This window comes from Nycticebus coucang, chromosome 7 (genome assembly GCF_027406575.1).
Source record: "Nycticebus coucang isolate mNycCou1 chromosome 7, mNycCou1.pri, whole genome shotgun sequence".
Lineage (NCBI taxonomy): Eukaryota > Metazoa > Chordata > Mammalia > Primates > Lorisidae > Nycticebus > Nycticebus coucang.
The window spans coordinates 106,102,195-106,129,304 of NC_069786.1; the positions used below are offsets into that span (position 1 = coordinate 106,102,195).

At 39.6% G+C, this 27,110-nt stretch overlaps 1 protein-coding gene across 2 annotated transcripts in view; it reads left to right on the forward strand.

The window, feature by feature from the left end:
• The window catches only part of PTH2R (parathyroid hormone 2 receptor), a 168,952-nt gene that overhangs the window by 97,354 nt on the left and 44,488 nt on the right, over positions 1-27,110 (forward strand). For both annotated transcript variants that reach the window (XM_053597515.1, XM_053597514.1), the window contains exon 8: positions 381-441. In XM_053597515.1, coding sequence (XP_053453490.1) covers positions 381-441 — 61 coding nt within the window. The remainder of the gene's footprint in view (positions 1-380; positions 442-27,110) is intronic.

Sequence of the window (27,110 nt, forward strand, 5' to 3'; positions counted from 1 at the left end):
TTTCACAAGTTCTTCTCATTGTTCCACTCCTTAAAAGCATGTGGCTGTCAGTGGGGCAGGTATCCAAGTCAAATGCAGCAACCACCACCTGCTTCTGGCCCCAGAAACATCAGTCTCCTCCAAATGTGGCTTTACCATACCTTGCTCATTTGACCAGCCTTCATCTTCAGACTTTTCAGAACAAACATCAATGTTTTTGCTCATTTCTCAAACTGACAAGATGAAATTTAAGTGGCTTTTCTTCTTTCCATATCAACATTTTTCATGTCTGTCTGTCTTTCTCAACTGCTAATAGTATATTCTTGTGTGGTGAATATGAGAAAAGGAAAAACTGTTAGTCATAAAAGAATTACAGTGTCTGAATCCTTTTCTGATTGCAGGGTTTCCAGCAGCATTTGTCGCTGCCTGGGCTGTGGCACGAGCAACCCTGGCTGATGGAAGGTGAGTGGAAAAGAAGTAAAGAGAGAGCCTCAGGTTCTCCAGTCTTCCTTCTCTGATTTCAACTTCTTGCTGTTCTTGATGCTAGCACCCTTTAGAGATGTCACGTGGGAAATTACCTTGATCCAATGGTATCCTCTGATACATTATTAAATACCAGCAAGCCATCTGTCCCAGGGGTCACAGAACAGGAAGATTCACAGACCAGAGTAAGACATCTGAACTCAGGTTAATGGAATCAAGGTGAAACATAGTGCATGAAGCAAGGAGCAAGAGAAGGGTAAGGGAACCCGTGCAGGACATAGTGCGAGCAGGTGGAAGGGCCGCACTACCTGATTCTGGGGTTGGGAAGGTTCATACTTCTTGTCTCTCTCCCCATTACTTCAGCTTCCACCCTGGTTATGACGACTGGAAATGAGGTAGTAGAAAGGGAACCTACAGACAGTAGGTGCCTGGGTCTCAGAGAGATGCAGAGGCGAACACGCTGGCCACAGCAGTAGATTCCCATTAGCCTGCTGAGCATTCCCTGGGCTCACGTATTTTTAGTACCTGTGTTTAACATGCATGTACTACTTGCTGATCGCTTATTTATATTTAGTGAAAGCCAGAGGTTTTATCTATCACATTTGGTTTTTTATCTTCTATAGAATTGAATATTTTAAAATAATAAAACAAATGCACTTCGGAAGTGGAATCTACACTTATCTGTGAATCATTAAGATCTTCCAGGTAGCATGGGCTTAATTTAAAGTAGCATTTAAAAGTGCAAGAACACATTAATGTACCCAGCTATGATTCAATAAAAAAAAAAATTGAAAAAAGAAAAAATAAAAGTGCAAGAATAATGTGTCAATTTAAAAAAAAACTGTTTTCTTTGTGGAAAGAAATGTCCAGGGCAATGGTGCTGAGTGATGGTAAAGAGCTCTTTCTTTAGATTTTGACAGACTGGAGTTCAAATCTTGTTTTTTTCTGCTGCTAGTTTTGGGATGATGGGAAGGATCTGAGTCTCAGCTCCTCATTTCTAAAACAGACGTAATTATGCACAGATGCGGAGACACTCAGCCCAGTGCTGGCAGATTAAACGGGAGTGTGCTCAGGGGCGGGGGTGTGACAGGGCTGTTCTGCCGCTTCGTGGCTCTGTGACAGCAGGTACGCAACCTAACCTCTCTGAGCTTCAGGTTTCTCTTCCAGCAAATCATGATAAAATGACTACTATTCTTCACAGGTTTGTGGGTGTAAGATTAGATGTGATAACGAATGTAAATGTGGGCAATATGCTGGTAGTAAGTGCTGAGTACTCATTGGCAAGTGTTATTCCTTTAATTCTAATTCTTTCATTAGTTTGTACTTACAGGTAATGTCTGATGAGACAATTAAAAAATAACATTTCTGATTGTTGTTATTCCATTAGAAAGCAGGACTCATCCTTACATTGATTTAGCTGATGATATTTTGATTTTTATCCTATCAAGTTGATGGGACCCACGATTTGCAAATGCTCTGCCTCCTTAGGATGCTTGAAATCTATTATTCCATCATATAAAATCTTCCTTATCAAATTCCTGTAGCATATGATATGCTTATTATATAGTTATCCCTTTGTTATTTATCATCTTATTTCTCTTGATGTGCATGTGTAACTGTCTTATATTTTAAATGTCTGTGAGTGACATTCTCTGTTTTACAATAGAGAACTCTCCAGTGTCTATGGATCCATTCTTATAGATGCATTTGGCCATTTTTCTCCATTTGCTAAGTATCTACTGAACCACAGTAAAGTTTGAGCTCATAGAATTGTGAGTTATTAGGAGATGTGATTTTCCTTTTATTCACTAGGTGTGGTGGTGTTTCTCAGCCTCTGTCTTCCCATCTGTAAAATGAGAATGATATTCTTGGCCACGACTAAGATTGTGAATCTTTAGCAGATGGATTTGAGAACCAGATGAGAGCCAGATGTGAAAGGGCTTTGTAAACTCTAACTTCAAACATTAAATATTATTACCATCAGTGTAGGCAAAGAATCAATATTTATTTATTTATTATTAAATCATAGCTGTGTACATTAATGCAATCATGGCTTACCATACACTGGTTTTATAGACCATTTGACATATTTTCTTCATGCTGGTTGACATAGCATTCCTGGCATTTTCTTAGTTATTGTATTAAGACATTTATATTCTACATTTAGTAAGTTTCACATGTACCCTTGTAAGATGCAGTGTAGGTGTAATCCCACCAATTACCATCCCTCTGCCCATCCTCCCCCTTCCCTTCCCTCCCTCTCCCCCTTCCCCATATTCTTAGGTTATAACTGTGTTATAGCTTTCTTTTTTTTTTATTAAGATTGTCTGTTCCTTTATTAAGATTGTATTTTCTTTGAAATCTTTGAATACGTTTGTAATAGCTATTTTCAAGTCTTGTTGGCCAGTACCATTTTGTTCATTTTGAATCTTCTACTAATTGATTCTTTTTATTTATTTATTTTTTTTTATTGTTAAATAATACCTGTGTACATTGGTGCAATCAAGGGGTACAATGTGCTGGTTTCATATACAATCTGAAATATTCTCATCAAACTGTTCAACATAGCCTTCATGGTATTTTCTTAGTTATTGTATGTAGACATTTGTATTCTGCATTTAGTAGGTTTTGCCTGTACCCATTCTAGGGTGCAGCGTAGGTGTGGCCCCACCCATTACCCTCCCTCCACCAAAACCTCCCCCCTCCCTTCCCCTTCCTTGGCCCTTTCCTCATAGTCTTGTGCTATAGTTGGGTTATAGCCTTCATATGAAAGCTATAAATTACCTTCATAGAAGGGCTGAGTACATTGGATACTTTTTCTTCCATTCTTGAGATACTTTGCTAAGAAGAATGTGGTCCAGCTCCATCCATGTAAACATGAAAGAGGTAAAGTCTCCATCTTTCTTTAAGGCTGCATACTATTCCATGGTATACATGTACCACAATTTGCTAGTCCATTCGTGGGTCGGTGGGCACTTGGGCTTCTTCCATGACTTAGCAATTAGGAATTGGGTTGCAATAAACATTCTGGTACAGATGTCTTTGTTATATTGTGATTTTTGGTCTTCTGGATGTAAACCTAGTAAAGGAATTATAGGCTCTAATGGCAGGTCTATTTTTCGGTCTCTAAGTATTCTCCAAACATCCTTCCAGAAGGAACGTATTAGTGTGCATTCCCACCAGCAGTGTAGAAGTGTGCCCTTTTCTCCACATTCATGCCAAAAACTCTGGTTTGAGGATTTTGTTATGTGGGCTACTCTTACTGGGGTTACGTGATATCTCAAAGTAGTTTTGATTTGCATTTCTCTGATGATTAAGGATGATGAGCTTTTTTTCATGTGTTTGTAGATCATGCATCTGTCTTCTTTAGAGAAGTTCCTCTTCAAGTCCTTTGCCCACCCTGAGATGGGATCACTTGTTCTTTTCTTGCTAATATTTTTGAGTTCTCTGTGGATTCTGGTTATTAGACCTTTAACAGAGGTATAACCTAAAAATATTTTCTCCCATTCTCAGGGCTGTCTGCTCGCTTTACTTACTATATTCTTGGCTGTGCAGAAGCTTTTTAGTTTGATCAGGTCCAAGTAATGTATTTTTGATACTGCTTCAATTGCCTGGGGAGTCCTCCTCATAAAATATTCACCCAGGCTTATTCCTTCAAGAGTTTTTCCTGCACTTTCTTCAAGTATTTTTATAGTTTCATGTCTTAAGTTTAATTATTTTATCCAGTGAGAGTCTATCTTAGTTAATGGTGAAAGGTGTGGGTCCAGTTTTAGTCTTTTACAGATAGTTAGCCAGTTCACCCAGCACCATTTGTTAAATAGGGAATCTTTTGCCCGCTGAATGTTTTTAATTGGCTTGTCAAAGATCAAATAACGGTAAGTAGCTGGATTCATCTCTTGGTTCGCTATTCTGTTCCAGACATCTACTTCTCTGTTTTTGTGCCAGTACCATGCTGTTTTGATCACTGTCGATTTATAGTACAGTCTCAGGTCTGGTAGCATGATTCCTCCTCCTTTGTTTTTATTGCTGAGTAATGTTTTGGCTATTCGAGGTTTTTTCTGATTCCATATAAAATGAAGTATTATTTTTTCAAGATCTTTAAAATATTACAATGGAGCTTTAATAGGAATTTCTTTAAAATTATATATTGCTTTGGGTAGCGTAGACATTTTGATAATGTTGATTTTTCTCAGCCATGAGCATGGTATGTTTTTCTATTTGTTAATATCTTCAGCTATTTCTTTTCTTAAAGTTTCATAGTTCTCTTTGTGGAGATCTTTCATGTCCTTTGTTAGATAAACTTCCAAATATTTCATCTTCTTTGGCACTACTGTGAAAGGAATAGAGTCCTTGACTATTTTTTCAGCTTGGCTATTGTTGGTATATATAGAGGCTATGGGTGTTGATTTTATAGCCTGAGACATTGCTGTATTCCTTGATCACTTCCAAAAGTTTGTAGGAGAATCCCTAGTGTTTTCTAGATATACGACCATGTCATCTGCGAAGAGTGAAAGTTTGATCTCTTCTGACTCTATGTGGATACCCTTGATCGTCTTTTCTTCCCTAATTGCAATGGCTAAAACTTCCATTACAATGTTAAAGGGCAATGGAGACAATGGGCAACCTTGCCTGGTTCCTAATCTAAGTGGTAATGATTTCAATTTAACTCCATTGAATACGATATTGGCTGTGGGTTTGCTGTAGATGGCCGCTATTTGTTTAAGAAATGTCCCTTCTATACCAATTTTCTTTCCTTTTTTTTTTTTTATAGACCAATATCTTCAATGAACATAGATGCAAAAATATTCAACAAAACCATAGCAAACACAATTTAGCAACACATCAAATGAATTATACACCATGACCAAGTGGGCTTCATCCCAGGGTCTCAAGGTTGACTCTATATATTTTTTGAGGGATTTTTTTTTATTAACCCCTAACTTAATTGTACAGTGATCAAAAAATATGGTCTTTGTATTTTATTTGTCTTTTTATTTTTATTTGTTTTATTAAATCATAGCTGTGTACATTGATATGATCATGGGGAATCATTCACTAGCTTCACAGACCGTTTGACACACTTTCATCACACTAGTTAACATAGCCTTCCTGGCATTCTCTCAGTTACTGTGCCAAGACACTTACATTCCACATTTACCAAGTTTCACATATACCCTTGTAAGATGCACCGCTGGTTTAATCCCACCAATCTCCTTCCCTCTACCTACCTCCCCCCTCCCTCCCCTCCCTTTCCCCCTTCCCCCTATTCTTAGGTGTAACTGGGTTATAGCTTTCATGTGAAAACCCTAAATTAGTTTCATAGTAGGGCTGAGTACATTGGGTATACTAATTTTCTTAAGTGTTCTGATCATGAAGAGTTGCTGGATATTATCAAAAGCTTTTTCTGCATCAATTGAAAGAATTGTATGGTCTTTATTTTTTAGTTTGTTTATGTGCTGAATTACATTTACAGATTTACATATATTGAACCAGCCTTGAAACCCTGGGATAAATCCCACTTGGTCATGGTGTATAATTTTTTTGATGTGTTGTTGGATTCTGTTGTTAGGATCTTATTGAGTATTTTAGCATCAATATTCATTAGTGATATTGGTCTATAATTTTCTTTTCTTGTTGGGTCTTTCCCTGGTTTAGGGATCAAGGTGATGTTTGCTGTGTAGAATGTTTTGGATAGTATACATTCTTTTTCTATATTTTGGAAGAGGTTTAGTAGTATAGGTACTAGTTCTTTAAAGGTTTGGTAGAATTCTGATGTAAAGCTGTCTGGTCCTGGGCTTTTCTTTTTAGGGAGATTTTGTATAGTTGATGCTATTTCAGAGCTTGATATAGGCCTGTTCAACATTTCCACTTCATTCTGGCTAAGACTTGGTAGGTGGCCACTTGTAAGTATTGGTCGATTTCTTTCAGATTTTCATATTTCTGAGAGTAAAGTTTCTTGAAATATTTGTTAAGGATTTTTTGAATTTCTGAGGGGTCTGTTGTTATTTCATCTTTACCACTTCTGATTGATGAAATTAGAGATTTTAGTCTTTTTTTCCTGGTTAGTTTGGCCAAAGGTTTATCTATTTTATTGATCTTTTCAAAAAACCAACTTTTGCATTTATTGATCTGTTGTACAGTTCTTTTGCTTTCAATTACATTTAATTCTGCTCTGATTTTGGTTATTTGTTTACTTCTGCTAGATTTGGGGTTGGAATGCATTTCCTTCTCCAGTTGCTTGAGATGTGCCATTAAGGTTTAAACTTCTCTTTCGGTTTTCTTGAGGAAGGCTTGCAGTGCTATAAATTTCCCTCTGAAGACTGCCTTTGCAGTATCACAGAGGTTCTGATAATTCGTGTCTTCATTGTTGTTTTGTTCAAAAAAGTTGGTGATTTCCTTCTTAATCTCGTCTATAACCCATCTATCCTTCAGCATAGGGTTATTTTGCTTCCAAGTTTTTATATAGGTATGTAGATTCCTGTTGTTATTGAGTTCAACTTTTATTCCATGATGGTCTGAGAAGATGCAAGGAATAATTTCTATACTTTTAAATTTGCTGAGGTTATGTTTGTGTCCTAGGATGTGGTTGATTTTGCAGTATGTTGTGTGGACTGATGTGAAGAATGTGTATTCAGTTTTGTTGGGATGAAATATTCTGTAGATTTCTGTTAAGTCCAGACGTTGAATGGTTAAGTTTAAATCTAAAATTTCTTTGCTTATCTTCGTTTTGGAGGATCTATCCAGTACTGCTAAAGGGGTGTTAAAATTTTCAACTACTATGGAACTGGAGGAAATCAAGTTGCTCATGTCTGTTAGAGTTTCTGTTATAAATTGAGGGGCATTCTGGTTGGGTGCATAAATATTAATAATTAAAATCTCATCATATTGAGTATTACCTTTAAGAAATATGAAATGTCCATCCTTATCCTTCCTTATTTTGGTTGGTTTAAAGCTATTGCGTCTGCAAATAGGATTGCAATGCCTGCTTTTTTCTGCTTTCCATTTGCCTGGAGTATAGATGACCATCCCTTCACCTTGAGTCTATATTTGTCTTTTAATATAAGATGAGATTCTTGTATGCAGCAGATATCTGGCTTGAGTTTTTGTATCCAGTCAGCCAACCTGTACCTCTTTAGAGGACAATTTAAACCATTCACATTAAGTGAGAATATTGATAAGCCTTTCGAGAGTCCGCTGGACATTTTTAATCCTTTTGCGACTGTGGAAGTTGGAATTTGATCAAAATTTTCTGGGTGGGTTTACTTTTGTGGTGGAGGATTACACTGGTCTTTATGGAGGATAGGTCTGAGAATATCCTGGACAGCTGGTTTAGTTATGGCATATTTCTTTAACATGTGAATGTCATTGAAGTATTTAATTTCTCCGTCATACATGAAACTCAGTTTAGCTGGGTACAGGATCCTGGGTTGAAAGTTATTTTGTTTTATGAAATTAAAAGTCGATGACCATCCTCTTCTAGCTTGAAAGGTTTCAGCAGAGAGATCTGCAGTTATTCTAATATTCTTGCCCTTTTAGGTGACGGTTTTCTTTCATCTGGCTGCTTTCTGAATTTTCTCCTTCATATTAACTTTAGTGAAATTGATTATGATGTGTCTAGGGGATGTCTTATTTGGGTTGAGTCATGCTGGAGTTCTGAAACTATCTGTTATCTGAATTTCAGAATCTCTTGGCATGTCTGGAAAGTTCTTCTTCATAATCTTATGGAGAAGATTCTGTGTGCCTTGTGAAGCCACTTCATCCCTTTCGGGGATCCCTATAAGATGAATACTGGTTTTCTTAGAATTATCCCAGAGCTCTCTGAGACAGTGATCTGTATTTGCCTTTTCTTTTCCTCTTTGAGAGTTTGGGAGCATTCGAAAGCTTTGTCTTCAATATCAGAAATCCTTTCTTCTGCTTGCTCCATTCTGTTGCCGAGGGATTCTACTGTGTTTCTCAGATCTTTGAGGGCTGCAACTTTTTGTCTCAATGTGTCAAAATCTTTGGTCATTTGGTCTTTAAATTTGTTGAAGTCTTGGTATATCTTTTGGGTTATTGCTTACAATTCTAATTTTATCTTATTTGCTATCCAGATTCTGAATTTGATTTCTGACATCTCAGCTTTTTATTTGTGCATGGGATCTTGTGTGTGTCTGTTCCATTGATCCTTGGGGAAGTTGATCTACTTTGATTATTCATATTGCCAGAGTTTTTCTGTTGATTTCACCTCATGATTGTTTTTCACCATTGCCTCTGGCCATCCTCAGAGTTGTGGAGGTGACTTTCCAAGATTAGACACCAGTGGGATCAGAGTATTGTTGCTGGATCTTTGTAGGGATTGACCCTGTGTAGTTCTTCTGGGGTTGCCCCAGCCGGGGAGTTCTGGTTGTGGAAGCAGATCCATAGTGTGACACACCCCGATCCAGCAACAGGGCGGGAGGTGGTGCCCATAGTTCTGGGAGTGCCTGGCACCCACTGAGTTTGGCACCGAGAGCCCAATGCTCCAGCCGTCTCTGGCCAGGAGAAGGGCTCTGTGCAGAGGCAGGGAGGGCTCCAGAGGGTACGTGGCTACCAAGTCCCTGGCCAGATGAGCGGGTCAGTGTGGAGGCAGTGAGGGAACAGGAGGGAGGAAGCAGGGTTGCGCGGCTCCTGCAGTTCCTGGTCAGGGCATGTGGAGGCCTGGCGGGTGCAGGTCATGGGTCAGGGGTCACAGCGCAGCTCTTATGGAGGTCCGGGCAGCACCAAGCCCAGGAGTTTAAGGTTGCTATGAGCTGTGACGCCATGACACTCTACCGAGGGCAACAGGCCGAGGCTCTAGTGTGCCAAAACCAGTCTCACTCTGCCCCGGAGGGTTAAGGCTTTAAGGCAGCTCAGTCCCCACCTTTAGGCTTCTCAGTCAATACGTTACTAGCTCCCACCCGATCCTTGCTCAGCAACCCTGAGGTCAGAGCTTACCTTGGCAGTTCTCTTACAATGTCTTCCTGTGGCCCACAGCTGAACACTATTAGCTCTGTCCAGCTCAGCGACTCAGTCTGGGGCCCTAGACAATGCCCAAATTCTCTGCATTCCTGCTCAAGCTCTCCCCAAGGCAGTTCAACTGAGTGCCAAGTCTAAAAACACCAAAACAGTTCACAGTTAAGGCCTTTCCGGTTTGCAGTCTCACTGCTGCTTGTACGGCGGGATTAGGTTGATCGAACACTCACAATCACTTGCCAGTTTTCCACTGCTTTTGTCCTCCTCTTGGGGTCCAGGAGTCCCTTGCTGACTCCCTGTATCCTCAAAGGGATGATTATAGGCAGATCCCACCAGCCAGGGACATCTCCCCAGACTCACAGTGCCCTGTTGCAGGGAAGCTGTTACTCAGCCACCATCTTGCTCCACCTGTCCCAGGTACCTCAGCCCAGAGACAACGGTTGTCCCAGCAGCTCCACTGTCCACTCTTTCTCCAATAGAAGTTCCTTATTTGCCCTATGACCTTTGCAAGCGTTGTCCACTTCTCAGCATCTCATTTCATTTATAGTGGTCAGTCTAATATCCCGATGGTCTCTGTCTTGGTACAGTTGTTCCTGTTCAGTCATTTCTTGCAATGAATTAGTTTGCCATAGCCGTTATAGTGAGCTTGCTATCAGTTTCTTGAAACAGAGTTTTATTTTGTCATAGTTCTAGAGACCAGCAGTCCAAACCCCATTTCCCTGGGCTGGAATCCAGGTGTTGGCACGGCTGCACTCTCTATGGGGCGTCTTGTGGAGTTCCCTTCCTCTCCCAGCTTCAGGGGGCAGCTGGCAGAGCACTGCTGTGCTTATGGCTACATCACTCCCATTTCTCACAAATCCTTCCTTTAATCAGCTAATACCTGGGGATTATTCTGAGACTTCAAAATGAGCATTTAAATGCTTAGGGAGTTAGAAGGTCCTAAATCTTTCTTCCTTTCTCGTCCATATTTTATTTCTCCACTTTAATGTTTCAATGACCCGGTAGTAGGCTGGGGTGGTAGAAAGGTAAAGATGGAATAGCAGGAGACCAAAGAAATTACCGAGAGAGAAGAATGACAGGATGATCCCTTACAAAGCATCATCTAAAGCTTTTATTTAGCATACTTCCCCAAAGAGTGCCAAGTCCAAAGCACTGAAAGAGTTCACAGGCAAGGCCTGTCTGGTTTGCAGTCTCACTGTTGCTTGTACTTACAGCTGCTGGTGGGATTAGGTCAATTGAACACACGCAACTACTTGCCAGTTTTCCACTGTTTTTGTCCTCCTCTTGGGGTCCAGAAGTCCCTTGCTGACTCCCTGTATCCTCAAAGGGATAATCATAGGCAGATCACACCAGCCAGAGATGCCTGGAGTGTTATCTCCCCAGACTCACCATGCCCTGTTGCAGGGAAGCTGTTACTCAGCTGCCATCTTGGATTGTTCCTCTTTTTCTTTCTTTCTTTTTTTTTTTATTGTTGGCGATTCATTGAGGGTACAATAAGCCAGGTTATACTGATTGCATTTGTTAGGTAAAGTCCCTGTTGCAATCATGTCTTGCCCCCAAAAGGTGTGGCACACACCAAGGCCCCAACTCTCTCACTTTTTTCCTGTCTGCGCTTCCTTTCCCCACCCCTCCCTCCTTCTTTATCTCTCTTCTCTCCCCTTCCCCCACCTCCACCGTGACCTTAATTGTCATTAATTGTTCTAATATCAAAATTGAGTACATAGGATTCATGCTTCTCCATTCTTGTGATGCTTTACTAAGAATAATGTGTTATGCTTCCAACCAGGTTAATACGAAGGATGTAAAGTCTCGATATTTTTTAATGGCTGAATAGTATTTCATGGTGTATATATACTACAGCTTGTTAATCCATTCCTGGATTGGTGGGCATTTAGGCTGTTTCTACATTTTGGCGATTGTAAATTGAGCTGCAATAAACAGTCTAGTACAAGTGTCCTTAGGATAAAAGAATTTTTTTCTTTCTGGGTAGATGCCCAGTAATGAGATTGCAGTATCAAATTGGAGGTCTAGCTTGAGTGCTTTGAGGTTTCTCCATCCTTCTTTCCAAAAGGGTTGTACTAGTTTGCAGTCCCACCAGCAGTGTAAAAGTGTTCCCTTCTCTCCACATCCATGCCAGCATCTGCAGTTTTGAGATTTTGTGATGTGGGCCATTCTCACTGGGGTTAGATGATATCTCAGGGTTGTTTTGATTTGCATTTCTCTAATATATAGAGATGATGAACATTTTTTCATGTATTTGTTAGCCATTCTTCTGTCTTCTTTAGAGAAGGTTCTATTCATGTCTCTTGCCCATTGATATATGGGATTGTTGGCTTTTTACATGTGGATTAATTTGAGTTCTCTATAGAGCCTGGTTATCAAGCTTTTGTCTGATTGAAAATATGCAAATATCCTTTCCCATTGTGTAGGTTGTCTCTTTGCTTTGGTTATTGTGTCCTTAGCTGTACAGAAGCTTTTCAGTTTAATGAAGTCCCATTTGTTTATTTTATTATTATTATTATTTTTTTTCCAACTGTGTATCCCGGCCTGTTTTTGTCACTCTACAAAAATCTCTCTGATCCAAAATAAATGTCTTGCAGGGGTAAAAAAAAAAAAAAAAAGAAAAAGAAAAAACATTGAGTGATTTATCTTCCATGAGAATTGGAGGAAAAGGTGTAGGCACCTGAGCCCCAGGCATGGAGGGTGTAATGATAGGGATCTGGTCTTAATTAAGCTCAGCTCTAATCTGTGGCACTTTGGCTGCTTTGGCTCTGGCAGTGAAAAATCATGCATACCTAAAAGCTCTGGGTAAACAGAATGCCAGAGGCTGGTTTCCTCTGTCAGCGGGAAGTCTAACACGGCAAGTTTAATTCTGATGGAGGCAGCACACCCAGAAGGGAGACGGTGCTGCTGTACAGATGATCAGTGCTACATCAGAGGGAGGAATGAGGGTAAGAAAGAATCCTAGCACACCAGGGACTGGATGGAAGACAGTGTGTTCATAGTCAATGCCCAGAGTCCAGGGAAAGCTGAACCTTCGTCAGATGTGATGAGAATTAAAACCACTAGCCTGTGTCTTTGAAAACATCTCCAAGGAACAAGCTCTTCCATTTCTTTATGATATTCCTTTTGCTCGAAACTTTCCTCGTTTCTTTATATTATCCTGAGATACACTAGAGTGGATTTGCCCTGGGCCAGTTTCTTTTTTTTCTTTTTAAATTAATTTATTTTTATTGTTAAATCATAACTGTGTACATTAAGATGCACTGTAGATGTGGACCCATCACCCTTCCTCCACCAAAACATCTCCCCTCCCTTTCCCTTCCTTGGCCCTTTCCCCATAGTCTTGTGTTATAGTTGGGTTATAGCCTTCATGTGAAAGCTGTAATTTAGCTTCATAGTAGAGCTGAGTACATTGGATACTTTTTCTTCCATTCCTGAGATACTTTGCTAAGAACAATATGTTCTAGCTCCATCCATGTAACATGAAAGAGGTAAAGTCTCCATCTTTCTTTAAGGCTATATAATATTCCATGGTATACATGTACCACAATTTGCTAGTCCATTCATGGGTCAATGGGCACTTGGGCTTCTTCCATGACCTAGCAATTAGGAATTGGGTTGCAATAAACATTCTGGTACAGATGTCTTTGTTATATTGTGACTTTTGGTCTTCTGGGTATAAACCTAGTAAAGGAATTACAGGATAGAATGGCAGGTCTATTAAGACCTAAGGTCTACTTAGGTCTCTAAGTATTCTCCAAACATCTTTCCAGAAGTAACGTATTAGTGTGCATTTCCAACAGCAGTGTAGAAGTGTGCCCTTTTCTCCACATCCACGCCAACATCTCTGGTTTGGGGATTTTGTTATGTGGGCTACTCTTACTGGGGTTGCGTGATATCTCAAAGTAGTTTTGATTTGCATTTCTCTGATGATTAAGGATGATGAGCTTTTTTTCATGTGTTTGTAGATTGTGCATCTGTCTTCTTTAGAAAAGTTTCTCTTCAAGTCCCAGGCCCACCCTGAGATGGGGTCACATGTTCTTTTCTTTCTAATACAATTGAGTTCTCTGTGGATTCTGGTTATAAGACCTTTATCGGAGGTATAATCTGCAAATATCTTCTCCCATTCTGAGGGCTGTCTGCTTGCTTTACTTACTATGTTCTTGGGTGTGCAGAAGCTTTTTAGTTTGATCAGGTCCCAGTAGTGATTTTTGATACTGCTTCAATTGCCTGGGGAGTCCTCCTCATAAAATATTCACCCAGGCTTATTCCTTCAAGAGTTTTTCCTGCACTTTCTTCAAGTATTTTTATAGTTTCATGTCTTAAGTTTAATTATTTTATCCAGTGAGAGTCTATCTTAGTTAATGGTGAAAGGTGTGGGTCCAGTTTTAGTCTTTTACAGATCGTTAGCCAGTTCACCCAGCACCATTTGTTAAATAGGAAATCTTTTCCCCGCTGAATGTTTTTAATTGGCTTGTCAAAGATCAAATAACGGTAAGTAGCTGGATTCATCTCTTGGTTCGCTATTCTGTTCCAGACATCTACTTCTCTGTTTTTGTGCCAGTACCATGCTGTTTTGATCACTGTCACTTTATAGTACAGTCTCAGGTCTGGTAGCATGATTCCTCCTGCTTTGTTTTTATTGCTGAGTAATGTTTTGGCTATTCGAGGTTTTTTCTCATTCCATATAAAACGAAATATTATTTTTTTAAGATCTTTGAAATATTACAATGGAGCTATAATAGGAATTGCATTAAAATTATATATTGCTTTGGGCAGTATGGACATTTTAACAATGTTGATTCTTCCCAGCCATGAGCATGGTATGTTTTTCCATTTGTTAACATCTTCAGCTATTTCTTTTCTTAAAGTTTCATAGTTCTCTTTGTAGAGATCTTTCACATCCTTTGTTAGGTATACTCCCAAATATTTCATCTTCTTTGGCACTACTGTGAAAGGAATAGAGTCTTTGACTGTTCTTTCAGCTTGGTTATTGTTGTTGTTTATAAAGGCTACAGATTTATGGGTGTTGATTTTATAGCCTGAGATATTGCTGCTTGATCACTTCTAAACGTTTTGTAGTAGAATCCCTAGTGTTTTCCAGATATACGATCATATCATCTGTGAAGAGGGAAAGTTTGATCTCTTCTGACCCTATGTGGATACCCTTGATCGCCTTTTCTTCTCTAATTGCAATGGCTAAAACTTCCATTACAATGTTCAAGAGCAAGGGAGACAATGGGCAACCTTGCCTGGTTCCTGATCTAAGTGGAAATGATTTCAATTTAACTCTATTCAGTACGATATTGGCTGTGGGTTTGCTGTAGATGGTCTCTATTAGTTTAAGAAATGTCCCTTCTATGCCAATTTTCTTAAGTGTTCTTATCCTGAAGGGATGCTGGATATTAGCAAAAGCTTTTCCTACATCAATTGAAAGAATCCTATGGTCTTTATTTTTTAGTTTGTTTATGTGTTGAATTACATTTAGAGATTTATGTATATTGAACCCGCCTTGAGACACTGGAATAAATCCCACTTGGTCATGGTGTATAATTTTTTTGATGTGTTGTTGGATTCTGTTTGTTAGGATCTTATTGAGTATTTTAGCATCCATATTCATTAGTGATATTGGTCTACAATTTTCTTTTCTTGTTGGGTCTTTCCCTGGTTTGGGGATCAAGGTAATGTTTGCTTTGTAGAATGTGTTGGGTAATATTCTTTCTTTTTCTTTATTTTGGAAGAGGTTTAGTAATATAGGTGGTAGTTCTTTAAAGGTTTGGTAGAATTCTGATGTAAAGCCATCTGGTCCTGGGCTTTTCTTTCTAGGGAGATTTTGTATAGTTGATGCTATTTCAGAACTTGATATAGGCCTGTTCAACATTTCCACTTCGTTCTGGCTAAGTCTTGGTAGGTGGCGTACTTCCAGGTATTGGTTGATTTCTTTCAGATTTTCGTATTTCTGAGAGTAGAGTTTCTTATAGTATTCCTTAAGGATTTTTTGAATTTCTGAGGGGTCTGTTGTTATTTCATCTTTATCATTTCGGATTGATGAAATTAGAGATTTTACTCTTTTTTCCTGGTTAGGTTGGCCAAAGGTTTATCCATTTTATTGATCTTTTTAAAAAGCCAACTTTTGGATTTATTGATCTGTTGTATAATTGTTTTGTTTTCAATTTCATTTAATTCTGCTCTGATTTTGTTTATTTCTTTTCTTCTGCTGGGTTTGGGGTTGGAGTATTCTTCCTTCTCCAGTTGCTTGAGATGTCCCATTAAGTTGTTAACTTCCTCTCTTTCTGTTTTCTTGAGGAAGGCTTGCAGTGCTATAAACTTCCCTCTTAAGATTGCCTTTGCAGTATCCCAGAGGTCCTGGTAATTCGTGTCTCGATTGTTGTTTTGTTCCAAGAATTTGGTGATTTCCTTCTTAATCTCGTCTATAACCCATCTATCCTTCAGCATAAGGTTGTTTAGCTTCCATGTTCTTGTATGTGTATGCAGGTTCCTGTTGTTATTGAGTTCAACTTTTATTCCATGATTGTCTGAGATGATGGAAGGAATAATTTCTATTTTTTAAAATTTGCTGAGGTTAGATTTGTGGCCTAGGATGTGGTCGATTTTGGAGTATGTTGTGTGGGCTAATGAGAAGAATGTGTATTAAGTTTTGTTGGGATCAAATGTTCTGTAGATGTCCTTTCAGTCCAGATGTTCAATGGTTACGTTTAAATCTAAGATTTCTGTGCTTAGCTTCTTTTTCCAGGATCTATCCAGCACTGCTAAATGGGTTTTAAAATCTCCAACTACTGTGGAAGTGGAGGAAATCAAGTTGCTCATGTTTGTTAGAGTTTCTCTTATAAATTGAGGTGCATTCTGGTTGGGTGCATAAATATTAATAATAGATATCTCATCATATTGAGTATTAGCTTTAACAAATATGAAGTGTCCATCCTTATCCTTAATTATTTTGGTTGGTTTAAAGCCTATTGCGTCTTCAAACAGGATTGTAACGCCTTTTTTTTCTGCTTTCCATTTGCCTGGAATATAGATGACCATCCCTTCACCTTGAGCCTGTATTTGTCTTTTAATGTAAGATGCAATTCTTGTATGCAGCAGATATCTGGCTTGAGTTTTTGTATCCAGTCAGCCAACCTGTGCCTCTTTAGAGGAGAGTTTAAACCATTCACATTAATTGAGAATATTGATAAGCCTTTCGAGAGTCTGGTGGACATTTTTAATCCTTTTGCAACTGTGGAAGTTGGAATTTGTTCAAAAATTTCTGGGTGTGTTTACTTTTGTGGTGGAGGATTACTCTGGTCTTTATGGAGGATAGGTTTGAGAATATCCTGGAGAGCTGGTTTAGTTATGGCAAATTTCTTCAACATGTGAATGTCATTGAAGTATTTAATTTCTCCATCATAAATGAAACTCAGTTTAGCTGGGTATAAGATCCTGGGTTGAAAGTTATTTTGTTTTAGGAGATTGAAAGTCTATGACCATCCTCTTGTAGCTTGAAAGGTTTCAGCAGAGAGCTCTGCAGTTATTCTAATATTCTTCCCCTTGTAGGTAATGGTTTTCTTTCACCTGGCAGCTTTCAGAATTTTCTTCTTCGTAGTACTTCAGTGAAATTGATTATGATGTGTCTGGGGGATGTTTTATTCGGGTTGAGTCGTGCTGGAGTTCTGAAACTGTCTGCTATCTGAATTTTAGAATCTCTTGGCATGTCTGGAAAGTTCTCCTTCATAGTCTCATGGAGAAATGACTGTGTGCCTTGTGCAGCCAGTTCATCCCTTTCAGGGATCCCTATAAGACGAATATTGATTTTCTTCGAATTATCCCAGAGCTCTCTGAGAGAGTGCTCTGTTTTTGCTCTTCATTTCTCATCCTCTTTGAGAGTTTGGGAGCGTTCAAAAACTTTGTCTCAATGTCAGAAATCCTTTCTTCTGCTTGTCCCATTCTGTTACTGAGCGATTCTACTGTGTTTCTTAGATCTTTGAGGGATGCAACTTCTTGTCTCAATGTGTCAAAATCTTTGGTCATTTGGTCTTTGAATTTGTTGAATTTTTGAGATATCTTTTGGGTTACTGCTTGGAGTTCTAATTCAATCTTATTTGCTATCCAGATTCTGAATTCGATTTCTGACATCTCAGCTATTTGTTTGTGCATGGGATCTTGTGTGTGTCTGCCCCATTGATCCTTGGGGGAGTTGATCTACTCTGATTATTCATATTGCCAGAGTTTTTCTGTTGATTTCGCCTCATGATGGTTTTTCACCGTTGCCTCTTGCCGTCCTCAGAGTTGGGGAGGTGTCTCTCCCAGATTAGACCCTGGCAGGATCACTCTATTGTTGCTGGATCTTTGTAGGGAGTGATGCTGTGTAGTTTCTCTGGGGCTGCTCCAGCTAGAGAGTTCTGGTTGTGGAAGAAGCTCCGGTGTGTGACACACCCAGATCTAGCAACAGGGCAGGAGGTGGTGTGCACGGTTCTGGGAGTGCCTGTCACCCAGTGACTTTGGCACAGAGAACCCAAGGGTCTAGCAGTCTCTGGCCAGGAGAAGGGCTCTGTGCCGAGGCAGGGATGGCTCCAGAGGGCACACGGCTACCATTATCCCTGGCCAGAAGAGTGGGCCAGTGTGGAGGCTGGGATGACACAGGAGGGAGGATGCAGGGTTGCACGGCTCGCACAGTTCCTGGTCAGGGCATGCGGAGGCCCAGTTGGTGCAGGGTCGCGGCGCAGATCTTATGGAGCTCCTGGTGGCACCAAGCCCAGGTGTTTGAGGTTGCTATGAGCTGTGACACCATGGCACTTTCCCCAGGGCAACAGCCCGAGCCTCCAGTGTGCCAAAACTGTCTCACACTGCCCCTGAGAATTAAGGCTGTAAGGCAGCTCAGTCCCCACCTTTAGGCTGCTCAGTCACTAGGTTACTAGGTCCTGCCTGATTCTTGCTCTGGGACCCTGAGGGCGGAGCTTGCCAGGCAGTTCTCTCACAATGCTGCCTGCAGCCCAGCTCAGGTCTCTGTCTGGGACCCTAAAGTTCTCCGCTCTCCTGCTCAAGCTCTCCCCAAGGCAGTTCAACTGAGTGCCAAGTCCATAAACACCGAAACAGTTCACCGAAACAGTGCCAAGGCCTTTCTGGTTTGCATCTCACTGCTGCTTGTACTTGTGGTTGCTGGCCTGATTAGGGCGATCAAACGCACGGAACCGCTTGCCAGTTTCTCACTGTTTTTGTTCTCCTCTTGGTGTCCAGAAGTCCCTTGCTGACTTCCTGTATCCTCAAAGGGATAATTATAGGCAGATCCCGCCAGCCAGAGATGCCTGGGGTCTTATCACCCCAGGCTCACCGTGCCCAGTTGCAGCGAAGCTGTTACTCGGCCGCCATATTTAATCTCGTCCCATTTGTTTATTTTTGTTGTTGTTGCAATTGCCATGGCAGTCTTCTTCATGGAGTCTTTCCCCAGGCCAATATCTTCCAGTGTTTTTCCTATGCTTTCTTTGAGGTTTTTTATTGTTTCATGCCTTAAATTTAAGTCCTTTATCCATCTTGAACCAATTTTTATGAGTGGGGAAAGGTGTGGGTCCAGTTTCGGTCTTTTACATGTGGATATCCAGTTTTCCCAACACCATTTTTTGAATAGGGAGTTTTTCCCCCAAGGTATGTTCTTGTTTGGTTTATGAAAGATTAGGTGGTTATAAGATGTTAGTTTCACTTCCTGGTTTTCTATTCGATTCCAAGTGTGTATGTCTCTATTTTTGTGCCAGTACCATGCTGTCTTCACCACTATGGCTTTATAGTACAGCCTAAAATCTGGTATGGTGATACGCCCAGCTTTATTTTTATTACTAAGAACTGCCTTAGCTATACGGGTTTTTTTCTGGTTCCATACAAAACACCGAATTATTTTTTTCCCAATCTTGGAAGTACGATGTTGGTATTTTATTAGGAATGGCATTGAGTAGGTAGATGGCTTTGGGAAGTATAGACATTTTAACAATGTTGATTCTTCCCAGCCATGAGCATGGTATGTTCTTCATTTTGTTAATATCCTCTGCTATTTCCTTTCTGAGGATTTCATAATTTTCTTTATAGAGGTCCTTCACCTCCTTTGTTGGGTATATTCCTAGGTATTTTATTTTTTTTTAAACTATGGTGAAGGGAGTTGTGTCCTTAATTAGCTTCTCATCTTGACTGTTATTGGTGTATACAAAGGCTACTGACTTTTGGACATTGATTTAATTTCCTGAAACATTACTGTATTTTTTGATGACTTCTAGGAGTCTTGTGGTTGAGTCTGTGGGATTGTCTATGTATAAGATCATGTCGTCAGCAAAGAGGGAGAATTTGACCTCCTCTGTTCCCTTTCGGATTCCCTTTATCTCCTTGTGTTTCCTAATTGTATTGGCTAGAACTTCGTGGACTATGTTGAATAGTAAAGGTGACAGAGCACAACCTTGTCTGGTTCCAGTTCTAAGAGGAAAAGCTTTCAGTTTTACTCCATTCAGTAAAATATTAGCTGTGGGTTTGTCATAGATAGCTTCAATCAGTTTTAGAAATGTGCCACCTATGCCTATACTCTTCAGTGTTCTAATTAGAAAGGGATGGTGGATTTTATCGAATGCTTTTTCTGCATCTATTGAGAGAATCATGTGACCTTATTTTTGCCTCTGTTAATACGGTGGATAACATTTATAGACTTGTGTATGTTAAACCAGCCTTGCATCCCTGGGATGAAATGTACTTGACCATGATGTATGACTTTTTTGATGATAAGCTGTAATCTATTGGCTAGGATTTTGTTGAAGAATTTTTGCATGTATATTTATGAGTGAGATTGGTCTGAAATTCTACATTTTGGTTGGGTCCTTCCCTGGTTTTGGTATCAGGGTGATGTTTGCTTCATAGAATGTGTTGGAGAATATTCCTTTCTCCTCAATTTTTTGAAATAATTTCTGCAGCATAGGAATAAGCTCTTCCTTGAAAGTTTGACAGAATTCTGGTGTGTAGCCATCTGGACCAGCGAGTTTTTTGGTTGGAAGCTTTTTTATTGTTTCTTTAATCTCAGTGCTTAAAATTGGTCTGTTCGGCAGTTGTATTTCTCTCTGGAGAGCGTGTGATTCCAAATATTGATCGATTTCCTTCACATTGTCAAATTTCTGGGCATAGAGTTTCTGGTAGTATTCAGAGATGATCTCTCTTATTTCTGTGGGATGAGTTGTTATTTCCCCTTTATCATTTCTGATTGTGGTTACTAGAGATTTTACTTTTCTATTTCTCATTAGTCTGGCCAATGGTTTATCTATTTTATTTATTTTTTCAAAAAACCAACTCCTTGTTTCATTAATTTTCTGAATGATTCTTTTGTTTTCAATTTCATTGATCTCTGATTTGATTTTAGATTTCTTTGGATTTCTTTTCTTCTACTGGGTTTAGGCTTAGATTGTTCTTATTTTTCCAATTCCATAAGGTGGCTTGTGAGTTTGTTGATGTGCTCGCTTTCTGTTTTTTGGATGTAATCATCTAAAGCGATAAATTTTCCTCTCAAAACTGCTTTTGCAGTATCCCAAAGGTTTTGATAGCTTGTGTCTTCATTGTTGTTATGCTCAAGGAAGTAAATGATTTCCTGTTTTATTTCTTCCTGCACTCATCTGTCATTCAACAGAAGGTTGTTTAATTTCTAAGCCTTTGTGTGGGGTTGAACGTTTTTGTTAGAGTTAAGTTCCACCTTTAGTGTCTTAAGGTCTGAGAAGATGCAAGGTAAAATTTCAATTCTTTTGATTCTGTTGATATTTGTTTTGTGTCCCAGGATTTCATCAATTTTGGAGAATGTTCCGTGGCATGATGAGAAGAATGTATGTTTTTTTATCTTTGCGATGGGTTGTTCTATATGTGTCTATCAAGCACAGTTTGTCAAGGGTCTCATTTAAATCTCTGATAACTTTGTTTAATTTCTGTTTAGAGGATCTGTCCATCTCTGAAAGAGGAGTGTGAAACACCCCTGTTATTATGGTATTAGCGGATTTCATATTGTTCAGACTGAATAGGGTCTGTTTCAAGAATCTGGTAGCATTTAAATTAGGTGCATAAATATTTAGAATTCAAACATCTTTTTGTTGTATTTTTCCGTTGACTAATATAAAGTGACCATCTTTGTCCTTTTTGTCTTTAGTTGCTTTAAATCCACATGTATTTGAATATAAGATTGCAACTCCTCTTTTCTTCTGAATTCCATTTGCCTGAAAAATTGTCTTCTATTCCTTGACGTGGAGTTTTAATTTGTCTTTTGATGCCAGGTGTGTTTCTTGCAGACATCAAATGGATGGCTTGTGTTTTTCAATCCAGTCATCCAATCTATGCCTCTTCAGTGGGGAATTTAAGCCAGTAACATTTATTGAGATAATTGATAAGTGTGGTAGTATTCTATTCATCTTATTTTGTGAGAGTCCATTGCTTAGTTTTATCTTTTGCATCACTGTGGATGTTAGGTTCTGTCCATTAATTTCTACGTTCTTACTTTGCTGCTGATCCATTGTGATGATCAGTGTGTACAACAGGTTGAAGAATTTCCTGTAGAGCTGGTCTTGTTGTGGCGAATTACCTCAATGCTTGTATATCCATAAATTGTTTGATTTCTCCATCAAGTTTAAAGCTTAGCTTAGCGGGGGTACAGAATTCTGGGCTGGAAATTGTTCTGTTTAAGTAGATTAAAGGTAGATGACCACTGTCTACTTGCTTGGAAAGTTTCATCAGAGAAATCTGCAGTCACTCTGATGGATTTACCCCTGTATGTCAACTGGCATTTACTCCTGGCAGCTTGCAGAATCTTTTCTTTGGTCTTGACTTTGGACATGTTTATCACAATGTGTCTTGGAGAAGCTCAGTTAGAGTTGAGGCGGTCTGGGGTCCGATATCCCTCTGAAATTAGTGTGCCAGAATCTTTGGTGATATTTGGGAAATTTTCCTTTATAATATTCTGTAGTATGGCTTCCATTCCTCTGGGGGCATTCTTCTTCCCCTTCTGGGATTTCTATAACTTGTATGTTGGAACGCTAGATAAATTCCCATAATTCTGACAGTGAACGTTCTGCTTTCTCTCTCTTATTTTCTGCCTCTTTAACTATATCTGAGTTATCTCAAGAACTTTGTCCTCTGCCTCTGAAATTCTTTCCTCTGCATGGTGTAACCTGTTGCTGATGCTTTCCATTGCATCTTTAAGTTCCCTAATTGACTGCTTTAGTTCCTGCAGCTCTGCTATATCCCTTCTACGTTCTTCTTGTTTTTCATCTTTTATTTGATTCTGTTTTTGGATTTCCTTTTGGTTATTTTCCACTTTATTAGCTGTTTCTTTCATTGTTTCCATCATTTCCTTCATTGTTTTCATGATGTGTATTCTAAATTCCATTTTGTTATTCCTAACATTTCTTTATAGGTGGAATCCTCTGCAGTAGCTACCTCATGGTCCCTTGGAGGGGTTGCTCTGGACTGGTTCTTCATGTTCCCCAGAGTTTCTGCTTATTCTTCCTCATGCTTGATTTCTTTTATCTGTTTCCTTGCCCTAATTTTCCTTTCAATTCCTCTTGCTCTTTAATTTCCCATGCCTGTGGACTAAGGTTTCAATGAGTTCTTTTGGTATAGGACCAGAAAGATGAGAAGGTTGACGAGCAAGAAGGGATAAAAGAAAGACAAAGAAAGAAAGAAAAGAAAATTGCAAAAGGAGAGGGGGGTGGGTAAAAGGGAATATTGACAAAAAGAAGAGAGGCACAGAAAGATGGAGACATAGCAATATATGTGTACGGTAGGGTACTTTGAAACAACCTTAAAATAACCCCACCCGTGGGGTTGCCTGTTTGGGTGGTTTCCTTGAGGTCAGCAGCTCTTTGCTAACCTGATCGGACCCAGTACCCTACCTCCACCAATTAGCGAGGAAAGACAAAAGTATTATAAATCAAACCAAAACAAGCAAACAGAAAACATTACGGGACAAAATTTTGGGAAAAACCAAATAATAGGAGTAGAAACACTTGCAAAAATGAAGTTATAATTATTGAAAAAGGCAGCAATGGGAAATTGAATTTAAACTAGAAAAATGGAGAAAGAAAGAAAAAAAAGAACAAAACCTATACAGAAAAGTTTGAAATTAAAGAACAAAACTACAATGACAAAATGAACCAAAAACAAACTAACTAACTACAAAGAAACAACCAAAAAGAAAGCAGTATATATATCTTGTTGGATATTGTCTGGGCAACAGGTGGTCTTCTGGGGTATAAGATGTTAATCACAATGCTGATACGACTGCAGGCTTCCGCTGATTTCTCAAACCCCACAGGATGGAGACCTTTAATTTCTCTTCAGCCCTCTTAAAAGGCACTTTAAACTTCTAAACGTGGCTAAGCAAAAGTTTTCCCAGGAAAGTGGTTGTTGCTGGAATCACTGCTGAAGTAGCTATCCACTTACCCAGTGTGCCAAAACTGTTCTCACTCTGCCTTTGAGGTTTAAGGATGTAAGGTGACTCAGTCCCTGCCTTTAGGCTGCTCAGTCATTAGGTTACTAGCTCCCACCTGATCCTTGCTCTGTGATCCTGAGGGTGGAGCTTGCTGGGGCATTCTCTCATAATGGTTCCCTGTGGCCCAGAGCTGAACACTATTCATTCTGTCCAGTTCAATGGCTCAGTCTGGAGCCCTAACAACACTCAAAGTTCTCCACACTCCTGCTCAAGCACTCCCAAAGGCAGTTCAACTGAGTGCCAAGTCCAAAAATACCAAAACAGTTCACAGGTAAGGCCTTTCCAGTTTGCAGTCTCACTGCTGCTGACCTCAAGGGAACCTCCCAACCGGGCACCCTAAGAAGTTGGGGTTTTTTTAAGGTAGTGTCAAAGTACCCTACTGTATACCTATATTGCTCTGTCTCCCTCTTTCTGTGCCTCTCTTCTTTTTGTCAATATTACCTTTTACCCACCCCCTCTCCTTTCTCTATTTTCTTTTTCTTTCTTTCTTTCTTTCTTTCTCTCTCTGTATTTCTTTCTTTCTTTGTCTTTCTTTTATCCCTTCTTGCTCTTCAACCTTCTCATCCTTCTGGTACCAAAAGGACTCATTGAAACCTTAGTCCACAGGCATGGGAACTTAAAGAGCAAGAGGAATTGAAAGGAAAATTAGGGCAAGGAAACAGATAAAAGAAATCACGCATGAGGAAGAATCAGCAGAGAACTCCTGGAAACACGAAGAACCAGTCCAGAGCAACCCCTCCAAGGGACCATGAGGTAGCTACTGCAGAGGATTTCACCTATAAAGAAATGTTAGGAATGACAGAATGGGAATTTAGAATACATATGATGAAAACAATGAAGGAAACGGCTAATAAAGTGGAAAATAACCAAAAGGAAATAAAAAAACAGAATCAAATAAGAGATGAATGATATGAAGAATGTAGAGAGGATATAGTGGAGCTGAAGAACTGAAGCAGTCAATTAGGGAACTTAAAGATGCAATGGAAAGTATCAGCAACAGGTTACACCATGCAAAAGAAAGAATTTCAGAGATAGAGGACAAAGTTCTTGAGATAACTCAGGTTGTTAAAGAGGCAGAAAATAAGAGAGAAAGCAGAACGTTCACTGACAGAATTATGGGACTTTATCAAGCATTCCAACATATGAGTTATAGGAATCCCAGAAGGTGAAGAAGAATGCCCCAGAGGAATGGAAGCCATACAACAGAATTTTATAAAGGAAAATTTCCCAAATATCATCAAAGATTCTGGCACACTCCTTTCAGAGGGATATCAGACCCCAGGTCACCTCAACTCTAACCGTGCCTCTCCAAGACACATTGTGATAAACCTGTCCAAAGTCTAGACCAAAGAAAAGATTCTGCTAGGTGCCAGGAGTAAACACCAGTTGACATACAGGGGTAAATCCATCAGAGTGACTGCAGATTTCTCTGATGAAACTTTCCAAGCAAGTAGACAGTGGTCATCTACCTTTAATCTACTTAAACAGAACAATTTCCAGCCCAGAATTCTGTACCCCCGCTAAGCTAAGCTTTAAACTTGATGGAGAAATCAAACAATTTATGGATATACAAGCATTGAGGTAATTCGCCACAACAAGACCAGCTCTACAGGAAATTCTTCAACCTGTTGTACACACTGATCATCACAATGGATCAGCAGCAAAGTAAGAACTCAGAAATTAAAGAACAGAACCTAAGTTCCACACTGATGGAAAAGATAAAACTAAGCAATGGGCTCTCACAAAATAAGATGAATAGAATACTACCACACTTATCAATTATCTCAATAAATGTTAGTGGCTTGAATTCCCCACTGAAGAGACATAGATTGGCTGACTGGATTAAAAAACACAAGCCATCCATTTGCTGTCTGCAAGAAACACACCTGGCTCAGTCTATGAAAACTCACAAAACTTCCTATCTGTAGAAAGGGGCCCTAGACAATATCCAACATTCTCTGCACTCCTGCCCAAGCTCTCCCAAGGCAGTTCAACTGAGTGCCAAGTCCAAAAACACCAAAACAGCTCACAGGTAAGGCCTTTCCAGTTTGCAGTCTCACTGCTGCTGTACTTATAGCTGCCGGTGGGATTAGACCAATTGAACTCATGCAACCACTTATCAGTTACACTGTTTTTGTCCTCCTCTTGGGGTCCAGAAATCTCTCGCTGATTCCCTGTATCTTCAAAGGGATGATTATAGGCAGATCCCACCATCCAGAGATGCCTGGAGTCTTATCTCCCTGGACTCACTTTTGCCAGTTGCAGGGAAGGTGTTACTCGGCTGTCATCTTGCTCTCTATCTGAACTGTTTTCAGTTTCATTACACAGTGATATTGGAAATCTCAAAGAAAACTTTGTAGCATCTGCTATTTTATTTCTGTGGGAGGGAGATTGAGTCAGTAAAGAGGTATAATTAGTGCTGTAATAATCATATTCTCAGATGTGTAACTGTATAGATAGCTTCAATTTTAAAGATGGTAGGTCCCGAGGACTTGTCTGGTCCAATCGCCTCATTTTAGACATATATAAACCGAGATCCAGGGACATCTGGTCATATTCTCAAAGCTTACACTCAGCCTAGAGCATAAATTTGGCTTATTCATTCATTCAGAGATATTCCAGGCCTTGAGCACAGCAAGAAAGCAAATAAGTTCACAACGAATTTTATATTGAATTAGATAATTAGTTTTCTTAGTTATCTTGTTTTCTTTTTTTTTGTAGAGACAGAGTTTCACTTTATGGCCCTTGGTAGAGTGCCGTGGCATCATACAGCTCACAGCAACCTCCAACTCCTGGGCTTAAGCGATTCTCTTGCCTCAGCCTCCCAAGTAGCTGGGACTACAGGTGCCCGCCACAACGCCTGGCTATTTTTTTGTTGCAGTTTGGCCGGGGCTGGGTTTGAACCCGCCACCCTCGGTATATGGGGCCGGTGCCTTACTAACTGAGCCACAGGCGCCGCCCTAGTTATCTCGTTTTCTTTCTTAGTGATCAGAAACTAAGTCTTAAAACATTAAGAAATGTGGTAATTATTTTCAAGGCAAAGAAGTCATTGAGTGTATTGTATGTGGGAAAACACAACTGATATTAAATATTGCACTAAAACATTAGAATATTAATTCAGCTGTTTAATTGAAAATTAAATATAAGTTAAATCAGCTGTGCAAACCAGTTCACTTTCTTCCCC